General features: G+C 39.3%; 1 protein-coding gene and 1 long non-coding RNA gene across 3 annotated transcripts in view; one reads left to right on the forward strand and one right to left on the reverse strand.

The window, feature by feature from the left end:
* LOC309658261 overlaps positions 1-12,302 on the forward strand; it is a 477,588-nt gene extending 465,286 nt beyond the window's left edge. For both annotated transcript variants that reach the window (XR_014262152.1, XR_014262153.1), the window contains exon 4: positions 11,941-12,302. This is a non-coding gene — a long non-coding RNA (uncharacterized lncRNA). The remainder of the gene's footprint in view (positions 1-11,940) is intronic.
* The window catches only part of UBLCP1 (ubiquitin like domain containing CTD phosphatase 1), a 30,046-nt gene continuing 15,381 nt past the window's right edge, over positions 4,271-18,935 (reverse strand). Inside the window, exons 10-11 of the mRNA XM_082456539.1 lie at positions 9,765-9,892; positions 4,271-8,223 (exon numbers count right to left, since the gene is read on the reverse strand). Of these exons, the coding sequence (XP_082312665.1) occupies positions 8,196-8,223; positions 9,765-9,892 (156 nt within the window). The 3' untranslated portion in view covers positions 4,271-8,195. The remainder of the gene's footprint in view (positions 8,224-9,764; positions 9,893-18,935) is intronic.

Below are 18,935 nucleotides of genomic sequence, written 5' to 3' on the forward strand. Positions count from 1 at the left end.
ATATTGTAGCACTTTGCTTTTGATGATTTGCTGCTCAGTGGCATTAGTATGATACCTATCAGTGTCCTGTTAATCAGAACAATCATCTAGTCTTGAGCTCCCAGAATTCCCTAAGAATATCAACTTATGAGAAAGGATTATGGCATTTAGATATGGTACTGTGCACTTCTATTATTGTCTGGTGAAAGCATTTGTAAACTACATGAATCAGTTTACTACTACACTAAACAATGTACCTAAGAAACAAATGAAACTCTCTCTCGTATATCATGAGCCATAAAACTATAGCAGTTCAACCATCCAACATCACATCAGTAACTAGAACTTACAAATTTCTTCTTTACAATAAGCTTTCATGAAAATATTTTCCTTATATCAATATATCCTCCTATAAAGGTAGATGGAAAAAATCAATATGCAGGGCTGCAAAAAGAAAAGGGAAATAATACATATCTTGTATTGTCATGAGTCTCGTTACAGTTGGAAGCATTTAAAGAAGCAAATGTTTAAAATAATGACATTATGTAAGTGCATAGTTTATGGCTTGTTTACACATTCATTAGTTTAACTCGCATTTGTCATATATCCACCAAGTTCAGATGCCTACTATGTACCTGGAAAGAATTCAAAAGAAAAAGAAATATGGTCTCTGCTTCCAGAGGCTTTCTAACTATATGGATCTGAAAATAACCACATGGGCTAATTCAAGCACAGAGAGCCACTGAGGCATATCTTGCCATTCTTGTACATGTATTTCACCAGTACACATGAACATAGAGAAAAGCTTGGAAGTACATCACAGTGTTAATCGTGGCTATGTTTAGGTGGTGAGATTTAATGTAATCTTTAAAAATTATATTTATTTCCTAAATAAAACAGCCCTTAAAAATAAAAATAATCATGCATAGCTATTAAAGATCTTTTAAACTACTAGGTCTAGGGAATTCCCTGGTGGTCCAGTGGTTAGGACTCAGCGCTTTCACTGCCGTGGCCCGGGTTCAATCCCTGGTCCGGGAACTAAGATCCAACAAGCCTCGAGGCCAAAAAAAAAAAAAAAAAAACATTAACCACTAGGCCTAACATTAACTAAACAAATCCTCCAAAACAATGATGCATATCCATTCCTCTCTGAGCAAAGAACCATTTAGGGGAAAAGAAAGAATATTAACAGTCTCATATTCTTTTTAAAAAAAAATATGTCTTGGGAATTCCCTGGAGGTCCAGTGGTTAGGACTTCGCACTCTCACTGCCAAGGGGAAAAAAAACAAAAAAAAATAACAGACCAAAAAAATGTCTTAAAGTTGAGTGATATATACAATAGTGCTTAAGTGTTCCTTCATTAATCCCCTCAGTAGGGGGGAATAAGTTCTGGCTTATTTTTTCTGTTTTTGCTTTGACTAAAACTTCAAAAACTTTATAGAAGTGCATGTTCTGAAAGATCTGATCGTAACGCAGCACCTCTGAATCAGTTTGCAGGAGATGAGCCCCAAGAAGGCTGGAGGAAGGGGTTCCAGGGATTGGGAGTTAAGGAAATATCTGGCAGAAGTCAGCCACAGATTTAGGGCACACACTGTAACTCCATTAGATACTGGGAAGAAGTGGCAGTATATTGAGCACGAAAGCAAAATACTCTGTAAATGATTTTCTTGGCTGCCTGTGTATGAAATGGCTAGAAGGGGATGTTCTCGCTGCGACTCCCCAGAGAAACAGAAGGGGCCTCTGATCTATCTTGCTGAGCACTCTCCCGACACTGTCACAGGCCACTCACACTCATGCTGGACACTCCATCCTGGGTCCACTTCTGGACAGCACAGAGGGCTTTTTCACTGTGGGTGGCGGGTGAAATGAGAAGGGCTCTTTATATGTTGACTTTGATATGTGAGTTCTCTATTCTTCAAATGAAATCTCTTAGCAAGTGGTGAAGCCCAGAGGGCTGAGTTTGCTATATGTTACCTCATTTTGAATCCACATAACCACCCTGTGAAATAGGTTATTTTTATACCAACTTTACAGATTAGGCTCAGGGACTGTGGCAGAGACCATAAAATAACTCAATGATTCTACCTCCTGGTGTTCACACATTTGTGTAATCTCCTCCCCTGAGTGTGGGAGGGACCTGTCACTTGACTCTAACAGAACATGGCAAACGTGGTGGGGTGTCACTGCCGTGATTACCTCATGTCCCATAAGACAAGTCTGTTTCAGCAGGCTGGACTCAGAGACTCTCCCTGCAAGTGTGGTGAGATCAGCAGCCTCATCAAACCTGCGAGGAGACACACAGTCCATGCACTGCTGCGTGCTCCACAGGGCGGGAGGGATCACAGCTAACATCATCTTCATCACTGGAGACCTGGTTCCTGGCATAGGGCCCAGCACAATACAGGGGCTCAATAGGTAGTTGGGAAGTGAGGCAATGAAGGAGTGAAAAAATGCCAACTTTCCTTCGGTCACTTTGAAAATCTCTCACCTGGGTAACATCAGTAGCCTCCTGATCTTGTCCTTTATACTTTCACCCCTGTATAATCCATTCTCCACACAAGAGCCAGGATGATCTTTTAAACAACAAATCAGGTTCTAAAATTAGATCGTGGTGATTGTTGCACAACTCCATAAATGTTAGAAACCACTGAATTGCACATTGAATTCAAATGGGTGAATCTTAAGAGTATGTAAATTATATCTCAGATTGTTTAAAAATTGTCATTCCCTTAAAACCTTTCACTTGTTCCCATTTCACTTAGAATAGTCACTCAGAATTCACCAGGTTACTTACAATGACCTACAGAATCCTACCTATCCCATGGGCTCTGCCTCCCTCTCCATTCTCAGCTCTCATTACCGCTTGCCTTCCACTAGTCCCTGAATCTGCCCATCTTGTTCCTGCCTTAAGGTCTCGCACTTGCTCTTAGCTTTGTCCAAGACTCTTCTTCATCATATTCTGAGTGATGCCTCTTACCGTTCAGGTTGTCCCACGTTAGCCCATGCTATTGTCAATCACCACTCTACAACTCCACCACTCCACACACTTTCTATCATATTACTATTTATAGCACTTCTTGCTCTTTGAAAAAAATTTTTTTAATTGTTTTCCGTACTGGAATATACACTCTTTGAGGGTAGAGAATCTTGGTGCTTACCTCTGAAGAACATGTCTGAAACATACAGTAGGTACTAACAAATACAAGTTAAACGTTGATTGCCTGGTTCCTGCATAGACAGTTTATTCTGCCAAGACTGTCGGGGAAAAAACTAGTATCTACCTTAGTGTATCTTTCTAAGAAAAAAAGATGTTTTAGAAAATTCATTGCTTTGGAACGATTTGTTATTTTTTACATGGCATGGCAAAATTAGCAAGCTTCTAATTTCAGTGAACAGATTAAAATAATGTTCAGTGAACAGATTAAAATAATGTTAATATTCCACTATACAAGATGTATTATAACACTGTGAAATTTTCAAACATATACACCCCTATGGGGGGGTGGGGTGGCAGCAGATCTTCCATCCAGACCATTATTAAGTGGCATTTGCAGACTTAAAAGCATTTGGATATTTACAAAAACATCTAGATCATAAGAAGAGTTTCCTCATTCTACTTTCCTTGATTGTTTAGAACTCTTAGAAAGCCAAGGTAATATTTGTAAAAAATATACTTAAGAAAACTTTTCCTTTTAATACTACACTCCTGTTAATTATAATTTCAATGATATAGTTCAATCATAGCCACATGCTCTGAACTACTTTTAATAACATCTAATTCACACAAGCCTTTGCTGCTTCAAAGTGCTTACACACTGTCTCATTTGACCTTTGCAACAGCCTATGGGTTATATCATTAGCACTTTCGTGAAGAAGGAAAAGTTCAAAGAGTTAGAGACACTTACCCAAGGTACCACCACTCGTAAGGAGGGATTCTCCCCAAGTGTTTTTCTGACAAATCACTTGCCCTTTCTTCTTAAGGCCTCATCTGGGAAATCATCACTGTTCTCCTTACAAATTATACAACAAGAAGTGATAGCAATCTAAAGTACTCTAGGTAATTAAGAACTGGGAATAGTAAATAATGCAACTATGAACACTGGGGTGCACGTATCTTTTCGAAGCAACCTAAGTGTCCATCAACAGATGAATGGGTAAAGATGGAATATACAATGAATGATGAATGGATATACAATGCAATACTACTCAGTCATTAAAAAGAAGGAAATTTTGCCATTTGCAACGACATGGATGGACTTGGAGGGCATTATGCTAAGTGAAACAAGTCAGACAGAAAAACACAAATAGTTTATGATATCACATATGTGTAAGCTAAGAAATACAACAAATTAGTAAATATAACAACAAAAAAAGCAGACTCAGAGATACAGAGAACAAACTAGTGGTTACCAGTAGGGAGAGGGAAGTGGGGAGGGCAATATAAGGGTAGGGGAGTAAGAGTTACAAACAATTAAGTATAAAATAAGCTACAAGGATATATTATACAACACAGGGAATACAGCCAATATTTCATAACTATAAATGGGGTATAACCTTTAAAAATTGTGAATCACTATATTGTATACCTGCAACTCATAAAATATTGTACAGCAACTCTACTTCAAATAAAAAAATCTCAAAGACATTATAATGAGTGAAAGAAAAGAAAGAACTGTAAATAGAATTAAGTGATTGGCATTCAATCAAAAATTACTTCATTTTGATAATCTATATATTCCTGAAAAGTCATCAATTTGGCCTTTAGCATCACAAATTATACACAATCTAATATGTTTGTTGTGGCAATATTGACTTATGGAAATATCTTTGTTTTTGGTATTTTTAAAGACTGGTTTCCCATAGTTTATATCAATACAAACTATAGGTTCAACTTTTAAAGCTTTTCAGAAGGAAATCAGTGTTTTAGTAAGTAACACTGTATATCAGGAAATATCCTTATACTAGCATTTAAGAAGTGCCTGCCTACATCCAGAGTTTTAAAAAATCATTAGCGTGGGAGGTTTTTAAGATTTTACGTTCTACATGGAACCTCGTTGACATTAAATGATTGACACCCTTTTCTAAATCTACGGGATGCCTGATACTGACTTCTGTTTCAATTGTTAAAATGCATTAGTTTCTCAGAAGTCTTTGATAAATCTATCCAACTAATCTTCAAGGATTTCTCCTTAAGCTCTATATACTTAGCATTCCCACACAGACCCACACAGTTTTTCCAAAGCAATTCTAAAAACCAGTATATCGGGCTTCCCTGGTGGCGCAGTGGTTAAGAATCCACCTGCCAATGCAGGGGACACGGGTTTGAGCCCTGGTCCGGGAAGATCCCACATGCCACGGAGCAACTAAGCCCGTGCACCACAACTACTGAAGCCCGTGCGCCTAGAGCCCATGTTCCGCAACAAGAGAAGCCACCACAATGAGAAGCCCGCGCACCACAAGGAAGAGTAGCCCCCGCTCTCTGCAACTAGAGAAAGCCTGAGCGCAGCAACAAAGACCCAACACAGCCAAAAATAAAATTAAAACCAGCATATCCTTACATAAATATCTAAGCACTTAATCTCTAGAGACACCACTTGGACTGCTATTCCAGCTAATAAGATTAATAATTTTTTTTTTTTTAGTTTTATTTATTTGGGGCTGCATTGGGTCTTTGTTGCTGCACGCGGGCTTTCTCTAGTTGCAGTGCGCAGGGGCTACTCTTTGTTGCGGTGCGTGGGCTTCTAACTGCGGTGGCTTCTCTTGTTGCGGAGCACGGGCTCTAGGTGCATGGGCTTCAGTAGTTGTGGCACACGGGCTCAGTAGTTGAGGCGCACGGGCTTATTTGCTCCGTGGAATGTGGGATCTTCCCGGACCAGGGCTCAAACCCGTGTCCCCTGCATTGGCAGGCAGATTCTTAACCACTGTGCCACCAGGGAAGCCCAGATTAATACATTTTGATGTATCAATACTTTAGGGAAAACTAACAATTTGTTCCTCGAGAGAGTTGTTGATTGCTTGGGATGAGAAAAATCCTCAACCAGTTTATTCACTATTCACATATTTTATTACTATTCTTGGCAACTGTCATTTAAAAACCAAGAAATACCCTACATAATTTGCCTTTTCCCATGTGTTGTTGTTTTGCATACCCTTCTTTACCAACCCCTATTCCCACACAGCTTTACCTCCTCCCCGCAAAAGACAACCATTTTCCTTTCTATGAATGAAGATCATGTTGCAGTTCCTTACTGTAATGACCTGCTTATCCTTTACCTTTAAAACTGAGTAAGTCCTACAGGTATCATTAATCCAATAACCTGATTTTCATAAAGGACCTGAGGGGCCACCAGGTCTCAAACTGCCTTCTAAATCAAAGATTTAATGATGTTCTGCAGTTTTTAGATTAAATATACTTTATTAGGCACTAATTGTTTGAAAGTCTGGAACATGTATATCATAAAACTAATTTGCTGTTTCACTAGAACATGAATCTGAATTAAGTCATCTCCTGGTTCTGCTGTGTACGCCACATACATAGAAATACAGAGATAGATCTGTTCAATAAATTATGAGACGCACAAGACACACTAAAACTCTCACACTCTATGAATGTATTAACCACACAAGCACATGTGATTTCAATAAGCTGACAATGACAATGTTCTCCCAGGACTGCTTAATTTAGCATACCAGCTAATAAACTTTGGTTTGGGCACCACCTAATGGCAGAAAATATTTTTTTTTAGAACCTACTTTGCTTTGCTTCCTGAGGCTTGCTAATTTTTGTAGTTCAGTTTACACTGATTTAGAAAATGTTTGCTCTTCATCAACCTATATAAATAGTTTTAAGTGTTCAGTTTTTTTAAAAAGATAAAGCCTTACCTTGGAATAATAAACTACTTTTCACACTGGGAAAATGTGCCAATTAAATGCTTTAAAAAATTGTATTCGATCCTTAAATATTTAAATTGAGCCTCATAATTAAGACGTTCTCATTGAATCATCTTAATTAGGGGTTCCCAAACTTTTAAACCATACACATTTAATTTTTTTCAAGAGATGCCTGCCCGAACCTAGTGTTTGTTTCATGATTCAACAAAGAGGCAAAATATTTGGGATAATATAGAGCAGATAACTGATGTTTTAAGAAAAGGAATTTATTATTTACACCACTGAAATAGTCCCCCGTAAGAACAATACATACCATGTTTATTTGAAAGAATCAGATTCCTTTCAAATAGAAGAACTGTATAAAGCAATACTGTCAACACAAAACAGTGATCACATTACATATCTGCAGGCATAAGCATTGCAAATAAATTTTTTTAAAAATCTTATGGCTAGATATTTTCACTGCAACACAGTGTTTGCACTTAGAGAAGACAGAGCTGGAACAGAACAAAAACTTTTTGTTCATGCTTTTTAGGACTGAACCAGTGATACGTCCCATTTTAAAATGTACTGCTTTTAACTTCTTTTAGGACAACGGTTTTAGGCAGGAGTGCTTCTACTTGGCCACCACAAAGAAACACACTCTTGTTCCTTCGTTTCATTCCTCAATCTCATGTTTTCTATTTGTCACACTATGACATATCTGTATCAGAGCAGACGTTTTCCAGTTTTACTCAAAGAACACTGACACACATACACACCAAACTGAGACAGCTCAGAATTTAGAGATGTAAGTAGTGGAGTAATAAGAGAAATTGTGTTTATGACAAAGGAATAAGAAAAACTCTCGGTGGTTTTAAGCACACTAAACTAGGTTCCTTACTAAAAACTTTTCTTTTTTTTTGGTTTTAAAAACAGCAGTTTCAAGGTGAGTTTGGGCTTAGACAACAACACAGTGAGACAAAAACACAAGACATACTTATTTCCAAAGTCACAAAATGACATTGTTAAGCATACATTTTTGTCCACTTTTTGTGTGTGTGTGGGGAATAAAATTTAGTACACTATGCTGGAGAAAATATTTTTCAAGAGTTACAGTATATTCATAGAGGGGGAAAAAGGTTTTTTTTTTTTTTTTTTTTTTTGGCGTATTGCTATGATCTTCAAAAAATATAAAATTAAATTTACAAAAAACTGGAAGACCAAGTATAAGCAGTCTGATATTTGCTGCAGTGTCCAGCACTATCATAATGATCTTTAGCATAAAAGCAAAAAGAAGTTCATGGATCTCAAGTATCTTCAATAACTGGCAGTATAGCTTGTAACTACTGTCCTTGCTTCTTTGAGAGATACCTGCAAGAAATAAAATAAGATGTCTAAGCTGTATCACATTAAATTTAAGTTAACAATCTAACTCTCCTACCCAAAGAAAGTTGTTTATTTTAATAACAAAACTTTTCAAGATAAGTAATAACTGTTAATAATCGCTAACACGTGTTGTTTATGTGCCAAGCACTGTTCTAAGTACATGCATTAATTCATTTAGTCCTCACAACAGTTCTATGAGTGTTCAGTGAGAACTTATTTCTATTTTACAGTCACAAAGAGGTTAAGCAATTTGTCCAAGTTCATACAGCAAGAAAGTGGCAGAGTTCAGATTGAAAACAAGGCTCTGGAGGCTACATGCTATCACTCCACACTGCCTTACTTCCAAATGTGAAAGCAATATATTAACTAGTATTATAATTTCCCCCCAAAACTCAAAGTCCATTTGAAGATCTTCTTGCATAAAGGTAGTGAGCCAAAGCTGCTAAAGAACTCTGATCAAGAGTGTAAAGATGCAAAGATGTTAATTCACCAAGCAAATTTTTCTTCATATTATTTTATACGAGTCTACCAATAAATTAAAATGTTTACATCTCTATTTCTCACATTTATGAATTACTATACTCAGAGCTATGGGGGTGGGGAAAGAGTTCTTAAAATCAGGAGACCTGGACAAGTTTTGATGGTAAAACTTGCTCACACTGTGGCATTTACTATCTCTGACTTAGTTACACCATCTACAGGAAATGTGGATAAAAATGCCAGCCTTACCCTAATAGGATTATGAGACTCTAATAAGAAGTATATAAATAAGTATTATGTAAGTATATAAGTACATAAGTATATGAGTGATCTGAAAAGCCAAAAGTGTAATTTGAAAAGCCAAAGTGTTATATTACATGAAGTTTCTTTTGTTGCTGTATTGGTGAAGTCAGCTCTTCAAAGATCTACTTCCAAGAAAGTACTTGCAGTACCTAATAATCCTGTTCACTTCTCCAGAGGTTTTTCCTGCCTCAAAATCTTGACGTTTATATGCAGTCCATATGTAGATTTGTACTTATGTTTGTGCTCAGAAAAAAGACTAGAAGACTAGACACCAAGCTGGTAACAGTGGTTATCTTTCATAATCACAAGTAATTGTTTCCCTAAAGGAATAAATTTTCTAATTTTTCTGATACACAGAGGTTACTTGTAATTTTTAACAGAAAACTTTTTAGTACATTTTATTTTATCCTGACATTATTTTACAGTATGAGAACAGATTCATAAAAGAGTAACCCATTTAATGTCACAAAATAATTAACAGGTAGCATCACAAACATGTACTAGTCTCTCAAATCCTCTCTACTAGAGAAGTATTAAAGATCTTAAGAGATGTGGGTTTATGGACAAGTTAGAGGTTAAGAGAAAGGGAAAAATCTTCCAGGGGAGATGTCACTGGATTAGAAAATGGCTTTAGAATTCACCCATTTTAAACAAAAAATAAGAGTTATGTGTATACCAGAGCTGCCAGACAATTTTTTCATTCATTAATATAAAGAAGAAATGAATAAGCAATTAGCACTTACCTTTCCCAATATTTGTGATTTAGGTCCAAAAAGTCATCTAACTTTGCTATTTCCTTGAGGTACTGGGTTAATTTTAAAAGTTCTTTGTCTTTATCTCGATTTAGGTGTGCTTTCATAAAAGGTCTTATCTATTAGAAAACAAACATTATCCAACACTTCACATTGTAGTAAGAAAACTAGTACAAATCTACACTATTCTATCACTTAAATTACAGTTGAGATTAAAATATTACCAAGGCTGTCAATACTAAGAATTACTTTTACATTATCTCACTGACAGTCATGGTATGTTTATAGTAGAAGTTCTTCCACTTAATTTACCTTCTGTTATCTCTTCAGTCTGAACCTCACAACACCAGCTATCTTATAGCACTTGAACCTTATGTGGCTTCTCTACTTTGCAAAACTGCTTAGACGTTTCCCCCTTCTATCAATTCAGTTGCTTCTTACTAATTAAATAATCTCATTCACGTCACTTTATTCATAAAAAGGTACCCAATACAAGCTTGATCTACAGGGGAGTGAGATAAATTTTAACACTGATGATTTTCACATCAGTATTTTCTATGAAATTTTTATATAGCTAAAATATTACACATTTGTATAACCTATTTTCACTCACATTTTATCATAAGCATTTTTATCAGTAAAGTCTCCATTAAAATATTTTTAATTATATGAGTTTTCCCATAAAAAACAGCCATATTTTCTAAATTTTTAAGTTCAATATATTTTATGATAAAAAGTATTCATTTCAAAAGCATAAAAGTCAGGATGGTGGACAGGGTTGAAGACTATAATTAGTAAGGGATTTTACATCTTGACTTGAATGGTAGTTACATATGTTCTTTATAAAACAATTTGTTAAACTGCACATTTTATGCACTTTTCTTTATGTTACACTTCCAATAAAGAGTTCTACTTTTTTAAAGACACCAGCTCATCTATACAGCACTCAAGACAGCATTTCAAAAACTTTTAACTAATTTTAGATGAAATAATGTATCTGGGATTTGCTTCAAAATGCAGGTAAGGTATAGAGCAAACATCCATGAATTAACAAGTTGTTTAAACAGGATAATGCATACATGGGGGTTAGTTTATACAATTCAATGTAGTTCTTTTTATGTTTGAACTTTTCCATTATAAAAAAATATCTTTTAAAAATCACACATACTCCTGTAAGGACTGAATAAATCATTTTAGTAAAGCATTAATATATCCTTATTGTGATTGGGAGAAAATGCAAACCGGTCAATTTTACATAGTGACATTTAAAAACAGATGACATTTAATCATTGTCACCTGTTGAGAACAATGAGCCCATAGGAGTCGTTACCATATCTATCAAGGGTAGAGGTTTTAAATTTTTTTTTAATATACTTCTCTGTCATTGGAAAAACACACCACCAGCTTGAAACAGTAAGAAGAAAATTTTCCCATACGTTCCAGGTTCTATTCACATCAGAACAGTTTAGGGCCAGGGACCTCCACAGCTGTTAGTCAGCTGGGCTCTGGCTGAAGGGCACCAATAAGAGCTTTCAGAGTCTGCACAGAAGCAAACTCTTGTAGGAGATCCTAATTCCAAACAGGCAGCGTGGGCAGTGCTGCTTCACAGCAGCAGCAGTGACTGCAGGAGATCAAGAAAATTCTCTGCAGGGACCTGCTTAAGCCCTACAGTTAGGTGTAAATAGGCATGATATCAGAATGTAGTGAAATGAGTTTCAGCATAATCCTGGGCAATACTGTAATGTTTTAAAGTACTCCCTCATTTAAAAAGATTGTAAAGGCAACATATTGACTTCTAAACTATTAATATACAATGTACCAAAGTGATTCCAAGTATAGAAGCAGGAAGGGGTTGAGACTGAAAGAGAAAGTACAGAGTCAGTGGCTGGTAAGTAAGATTTTCAACCCAAGGCCCTGCTAAGTTACTTTTACTTTCTAAACATTTGGTCTTAAGCACTATTAAGTAACAAAACTAAAATACCCCAAAAATTCTGGATCTAAAAGTTAAACTAGTTAAGTGGAAAAAATTCACCTAACTGACTTCAACTGTTTTAGTATAATCACTGTTCCATTCTTCAAGAATGATCAAAGTGATCACTAGAAGGGCAGGCAACATATATTACCACCGCTGCTCATATCAAAAAACATTTTTAGAGTCCTCGGGAAGATGGCGGAAGAGTAAGACGCGGAGATCACTTTCCTTCCCACAGATACAGTAGAAATACATCTACACGTGGAACTGCTCCTACAGAACACCCACTGAACGCTGGCAGAAAACGTCCGACCTCCAAAAAGGCAAGAAACTCCCCCCGTACTTGGGTAGGGCAAAAGAAAAAAGAAATAACAGAGACAAAAGAATAGGGACGGCACCTGCACTAGTGGGAGGGAGCCGTGAAGGAGGAAAGATTTCCACGCACTAGGAAGCCCCTTCGCGGGCGGAGACTGCGGGTGGCAGAGGGGGGAAGCTTCGGAGCCACGGAGGAGAGCGCAGCCACAGGGGTGCGGAGGGCAAAGCGGAGAGACTCCCGCACGGAGGCTCGGCGCCGAGCAGCACTCTCCAGCCCGAGAGGCTTGTCTGCTCACCCGCCGGGGCGGGCGGGGCTGGGAGCTGAGGCTCGGGCTTCGGTCGGATCGCAGGGAGAGGACTGGGGTTGGCGGCGTGAACACAGACTGAAGGCGTTAGTGCACCACAGCTAGCCAAGAGGGAGTCCGGGAAAAAGTCTGCAGCTGCCGAAGAGGCAAGAGACTTTTTCTTCCCTCTTTGTTTCCTGGTGCGCGAGGAGAGGGGATTCAGAGCGCCACCTAAACGAACTTCAGAGACGGGCGCGAGCCGCAGCTACCAGCGCGGATCCCACAGCAACAGGGGCGCAGAGGGAAAAACGGAGAGATTCCCGCACAGAGGCTCGGCGCCGAGCAGCACTCTCCACCCCGAGAGGCTTGTCTGCTCCCCCGCCGGGGCGGGCGGGGCTGGGAGCTGAGGCTCGGCTTCGGTCGGATCGCAGGGAGAGGACTGAGGCTGGCGGCGTGAACACAGCCTGAAGGGATTAGCGCACAACAGCTGGCTGGGAGGGAGACCGGGAAAAAGTCTGCAGCTGCCGAAGAGGCAAGAGACTTTTTCTTGCCTCTTTGTTTCGCGGCGCGCAAGGAGAGGGGATTCAGAGCGCCGCCTAAACGAACTCCAGAGAAGGGCGCGAGCCGCGGCGATCACCGCAGACCCCACAGCAACAGGGGCGCAGAGGAAAAAAACGGAGAGACTCCCGCACAGAGGCTCGGCGCGGAGCAGCACTCACCAGCCCGAGAGGCCTGTCTGCTCGGCGGGCGGGGCTGGGAGCTGAGGCTCGGGTTTCGGTTTCGGTTGGATTGCAGGGAGAGGACTGGGGCTGGCGGCGTGAACACAGCCTGAAGGGGTTAGCGCACCACAGCTGGCTGGTAGGGAGTCCGGGAAAAAGTCTGCAGCTGCCGAAGAGGCAAGAGACTTTTTCTTGCCTCTTTGTTTCGCGGCGCGCAAGGAGAGGGGATTCAGAGTGCCGCCTAAACGAACTCCAGAGAAAGGCGTGAGCCGCGGCGATCAGCACGGACCCCAGAGACGGGCGTGAGACGCTGGGGCTGCTGCTGCCGCCTCCAAAAAGCCTGTGTGTGAGCACAAGTCACTCTCCACATCGCCCCTCCCGGGAGCCTGTGCAGCCCGCCACTGCCAGGGTCCCGTGATCCGGGGACAAGTTCCCCGGGAGAACGCACTGCCCGCCTCAGGCTGGTGCAACGTCACGCCGGCCTCGGCCGCCGCAGGCTCACCCCGCCTCCTCTGTACACCTCCCTCCCCGCGGCCTGAGGGAGCCAGAGCCCCCGAAGCAGCTGCTCCTTTAACCCCGTCCTGTCTGGGCGGGGAAGAGACGCCCTCAGGCGACCTACACGCAGAGGCAGGTCCAAATCCAAAGCTGAACCCCAGGAACTGTGCGAACAGGGAAGATAAGGGGAAATCTCTCCCAGCAACCTTAGAAGCAGCGGATTAAAACTCCACAAACAACTTGATGTGCCTGCATCTGGTGAATACCTGAATAGACAACGAATCATCCCAAATTCAGGAGGTGGACTTTGGGAGCAGGATATATTAATTTTTCCCCTTTTCCTTTATTTGTGAGTGTATATGTATATGCTTCTGGGTGCGATTTTGTCTGTATAGCTTTGCTTTACAATAGCTTTATTTTACTTCACTATATTATAGCCTCTTTCTTTCTTTCTTTCTTTCTTTCTTTCTTTCTTTCTTTCTTTCTATTTTTTCTCCCTTTTACTCTGAGCCGTGTGGACGAAAGGCTCTTGGTACTCCAGCCAGGCATCAGGGCCGTGCCTCTGAAGTGGGAGAGCCAACTTCAGGACACTGGTCCACAAGAGACCTCCCAGCTTCACGTAATACCAAACGGCAAAAATCTCTCAGAGATCTCCATCTCAACATCAAGACCCAGCTTCACTCAACGACCAACAAGCTACAGTGCTGGACACCATATGCCAAACAACTAGCAAGACAGGAACACAGCCCCATCCATTAGCAGAGAGGCTGCCTAAAATCATAATAAGGCCACAGACACCCCAAAATACACCACCAGACGTGGACGTGCCCACCAGAAAGACAAGAGCCAACCTCATCCACCAGAGCTCAGGCACTAGTTCCCTCCACCAGGAAGCCTACACAACCCACTGAACCAACCTTAGCCACTGGGGACAGATACCAAAAACAACAGGAACTACGAACCTGCAGCCTGTGAAAAGGAGACCCCAAACACAGTAAGATAAGCAAAATGAGACGACAGAAAAACACACAGCAGATGAAGGAGCAGGGTCAGAACATACCAGACTTAACAAATGAAGAGGAAATAGGTAGTCTACCTGAAAAAGAATTCAGAATAATGATAGTAAGGATGATCCAAAATCTTGGAAATAGAATAGACAAAATGCAAGAAACATTTAACAAGGACGTAGAAGAACTAAAGAGGAACCAAGCAATGATGAAAACCACAATAAATGAAATTAAAAATACTCTAGATGGGATCAATAGCAGAATAACTGAGGCAGAAGAAAGGATAAGGGACCTGGAAGATAAAATGGTGGAAATAACTACTGCAGAGCAGGATAAAGAAAAAAGAATGAAAAGAACTGAGGACAGTCTCAGAGACCTCTGGGACAACATTAAACGCGCCAACATTCGAATTATAGGGGTCCCAGAAGAAGAAGAGAAAAAGAAAGGGACTGAGAAGATATTTGAAGAGATTATAGTTGAAAACTTCCCTAATATGGGAAAGGAAATAGTTAATCAAGTCCTGGAAGCACAGAGAGTCCCATACAGGATAAACCCAAGGAGAAACACACCAAGACACATATTAATCAAACTATCAAAAATTAAATATAAGGAAAACATATTAAAGGCAGCAAGGGAAAAAAAACAAATAACACACAAGGGAATCCCCATAAGGTTAACATCTGATCTTTCAGCAGAAACTCTGCAAGCCAGAAGGGAGTGGCAGGATATACTTAAAGTGATGAAGGAGAAAAACCTGCAACCAAGATTACACTACCCAGCAAGGATCTCATTCAGATTCGATGGAGAAATTAAAACCTTTACAGACAAGCAAAAGCTGAGAGAGTTCAGCACCACCAAACCAGCTTTACAACAAATGCTAAAGGAACTTCTCTAGGCAAGAAACACAAGAGAAGGAAAACACCTACAATAACAAACCCAAAACATTTAAGAAAATGGGAATAGGAACATACATATCGATAATTACCTTGAATGTAAATGGATTAAATGCTCCCACCAAAAGACACAGGCTGGCTGAATGGATACAAAAACAAGACCCATATATATGCTGTCTACAAGAGACCCACTTCAGACCTAGAGACACATATAGACTGAAAGTGAGGGGATGGAAAAAGATATTCCATGCAAATGGAAATCAAAAGAAAGCTGGAGTAGCAATTCTCATATCAGACAAAATAGACTTTAAAATAAAGACTATTACAAGAGACAAAGAAGGACACTATATAATGATCAAGGGATCGATACAAGAGGAAGGTATAACAATTGTAAATATTTATGCACCCAACATAGGAGCACCTCAATACATAAGGCAAATACTAACAGCCATAAAAGGGGAAATCGACAGCAACACAATCATAGTAGGGGACTTTAACACCCCACTCTCACCAATGGACAGATCATCCAAAATGAAAATAAATAAGGAAACACAAGCTTTAAATGATACATTAAACAAGATAGACTTAATTGATATTTATAGGACATTCCATCCAAAAACAACAGAATACACATTTTTCTCAAGTGCTCATGGAACATTCTCCAGGATAGATCATATCTTGGGTCACAAATCAAGCCTTGGTAAATTTAAGAAAATTGAAATCGTATCAAGTATCTTTTCCGACCACAACGCTATGAGACTAGATATCAATTACAGGAAAAGACCTGTAAAAAATACAAACACATGGAGGCTACACAATACATTACTTAATAACGAAGTGATCACTGAAGAAATCAAAGGGGAAATCAAAAAATACCTAGAAACAAATGACAATGGAGATACGACGACCCAAAACCTATGGGACGCAGCAAAAGCAGTGCTAAGAGGGAAGTTTATAGCAATACAAGCCTACCTCAAGAAACAGGAAACATCTCGAATAAACAACCTAACCTTGCACCTAAAGCAATTAGAGAAAGAAGAACAAAAAAACCCCAAAGCCAGCAGAAGGAAAGAAATTATAAAGATCAGGTCAGAAATAAATGAAAAAGAAATGAAGGAAACAATAGCAAAAATCAATGAAACTAAAAGCTGGTTCTTTGAGAAGATAAACAAAATTGATAAACCATTAGCCAGACTCATCAAGAGAAAAAGGGAGAAGACTCAGATCAATAGAATTAGAAATGAAAAAGGAGAAGTAACCACTGACACTGCAGAAATACAAAAGATCATGAGAGATTACTACAAGCAACTCTATGCCAATAAAATGGACAACCTGGAAGAAATGGACAGATTCTTAGAAAGGCACAAACTGCCGAGACTGAACCAGGAAGAAATAGAAAATATGAACAGACCAATCACAAGCACTGAAATTGAAACTGTGATTAAAAACCTTCCAACAAACAAAAGCCCAGGACCAGATGGCTTCACAGGTGAATTCTATCAAACATTTAGAGAAGAGCTAACACCTATCCTTCTCAAACTCTTCCAAAATATTGCAGAGGGAGGAACACTCCCAAACTCATTCTACGAGGCCACCATCACCCTGATACCAAAACCAGACAAAGATGTCACAAAGAAAGAAAACTACAGGCCAATATCACTGATGAACATAGATGCAAAAATCCTCAACAAAATACTAGCAAACAGAATCCAACAGCACATTAAAAGGATCATACACCATGATCAAGTGGGGTTTATCCCAGGAATGCAAGGATTCTTCAATATACGCAAATCAATCAATGTGATACATCATATTAACAAACTGAAGGAGAAAAACCATATGATCATCTCAATAGATGCAGAGAAAGCTTTCGACAAAATTCAACACCCATTTATGATAAAAGCCCTGCAGAAAGTAGGCATAGAGGGAACTTTCCTCAACATAATAAAGGCCATATATGACAAACCCACAGCCAACATTGTCCTCAATGGTGAAAAACTGAAACCATTTCCACTAAGATCAGGAACAAGACAAGGTTGCCCACTCTCACCACTATTATTCAACATAGTTTTGGAAGTGTTAGCCACAGCAATCAGAGAAGACAAAGAAATAAAAGGAATCCAAATCGGAAAAGAAGAAGTAAAGCTGTCACTATTTGCAGATGACATGATACTATACATAGAGAATCCTAAAGATGCTACCAGAAAACTCCTAGAGCTAATCAATGAATTTGGTAAAGTAGCAGGATACAAAATTAATGCACAGAAATCTCTTGCATTTCTATACACTAATGACGAAAAATCTGAAAGTGAAATTAAGAAAACACTCCCATTTACCATTGCAACAAAAAGAATAAAATATCTAGGAATAAACCTACCTAAGGAGACAAAAGACCTGTATGCAGAAAATTATAAGACACTGATGAAAGAAATTAAAGATGATACAAATAGATGGAGAGATATACCATGTTCCTGGATTGGAAGAATCAACATTGTGAAAATGACTCTACTACCCAAAGCAATCTACAGATTCAATGCAATCCCTATCAAACTACCACTGGCATTTTTCACAGAACTAGAACAAAAAATTTCACAATTTGTATGGAAACACAAAAGACCCCGAATAGCCAAAGCAATCTTGAGAACGAAAAATGGAGCTGGGGGAATCAGGCTCCCTGACTTCAGACTATATTACAAAGCTTCAGTAATCAAGACAGTTTGGTACTGGCACAAAAACAGAAATATAGATCAATGGAACAGGATAGAAAGCCCAGAGATAAACCCACACACATATGGGCACCTTATTTTTGATAAAGGAGGCAAGCATATACAGTGGAGAAAAGACAGCCTCTTCAATAAGTGGTGCTGGGAAAATTGGACAGGTACATGTAAAAGTATGAAAATAGAACACTCCCTGACACCATGCACAAAAATAAACTCAAAATGGATTAAAGACCTAAGTGTAAGGGCAGACACTATCAAACTCTTAGAGGAAAACATAGGCAGAACACTCTATGACATACATCACAGCAAGATTCTTTTTGACCCAGCTCCCAGAGAAATGGAAATAAGAACACAAATAAACAAATGGGACCTAATGAAACTTAAAAGCTTTTGCACAGCAAAGGAAACCATAAACAAGACCAAAAGACAACCATCAGAATGGGAGAAAATATTTGCAAATGAAGCAACTGACAAAGGATTAATCTCCAAGATTTACAAGCAGCTCATGCAGCTCAATAACAAAAAAACGAATAACCCAATCCAAAAATGGGCCGAAGACCTAAATAGACATTTCTCCAAAGAAGATATACAGATGGCCTACAGACACATGAAAGAATGCTCAACATCATTAATCATTAGAGAAATGCAAATCAAAACTACAATGAGATATCATCTCACACCGGTCAGAATGGCCATCATCAAAAAATCTAGAAACAATAAATGCTGGAGAGGGTGTGGAGGAAAGGGAACACTC

This window comes from Balaenoptera physalus (assembly GCF_965194825.1).
Source record: "Balaenoptera physalus genome assembly, chromosome: 3".
NCBI classification, from domain to species: domain Eukaryota; kingdom Metazoa; phylum Chordata; class Mammalia; order Artiodactyla; family Balaenopteridae; genus Balaenoptera; species Balaenoptera physalus.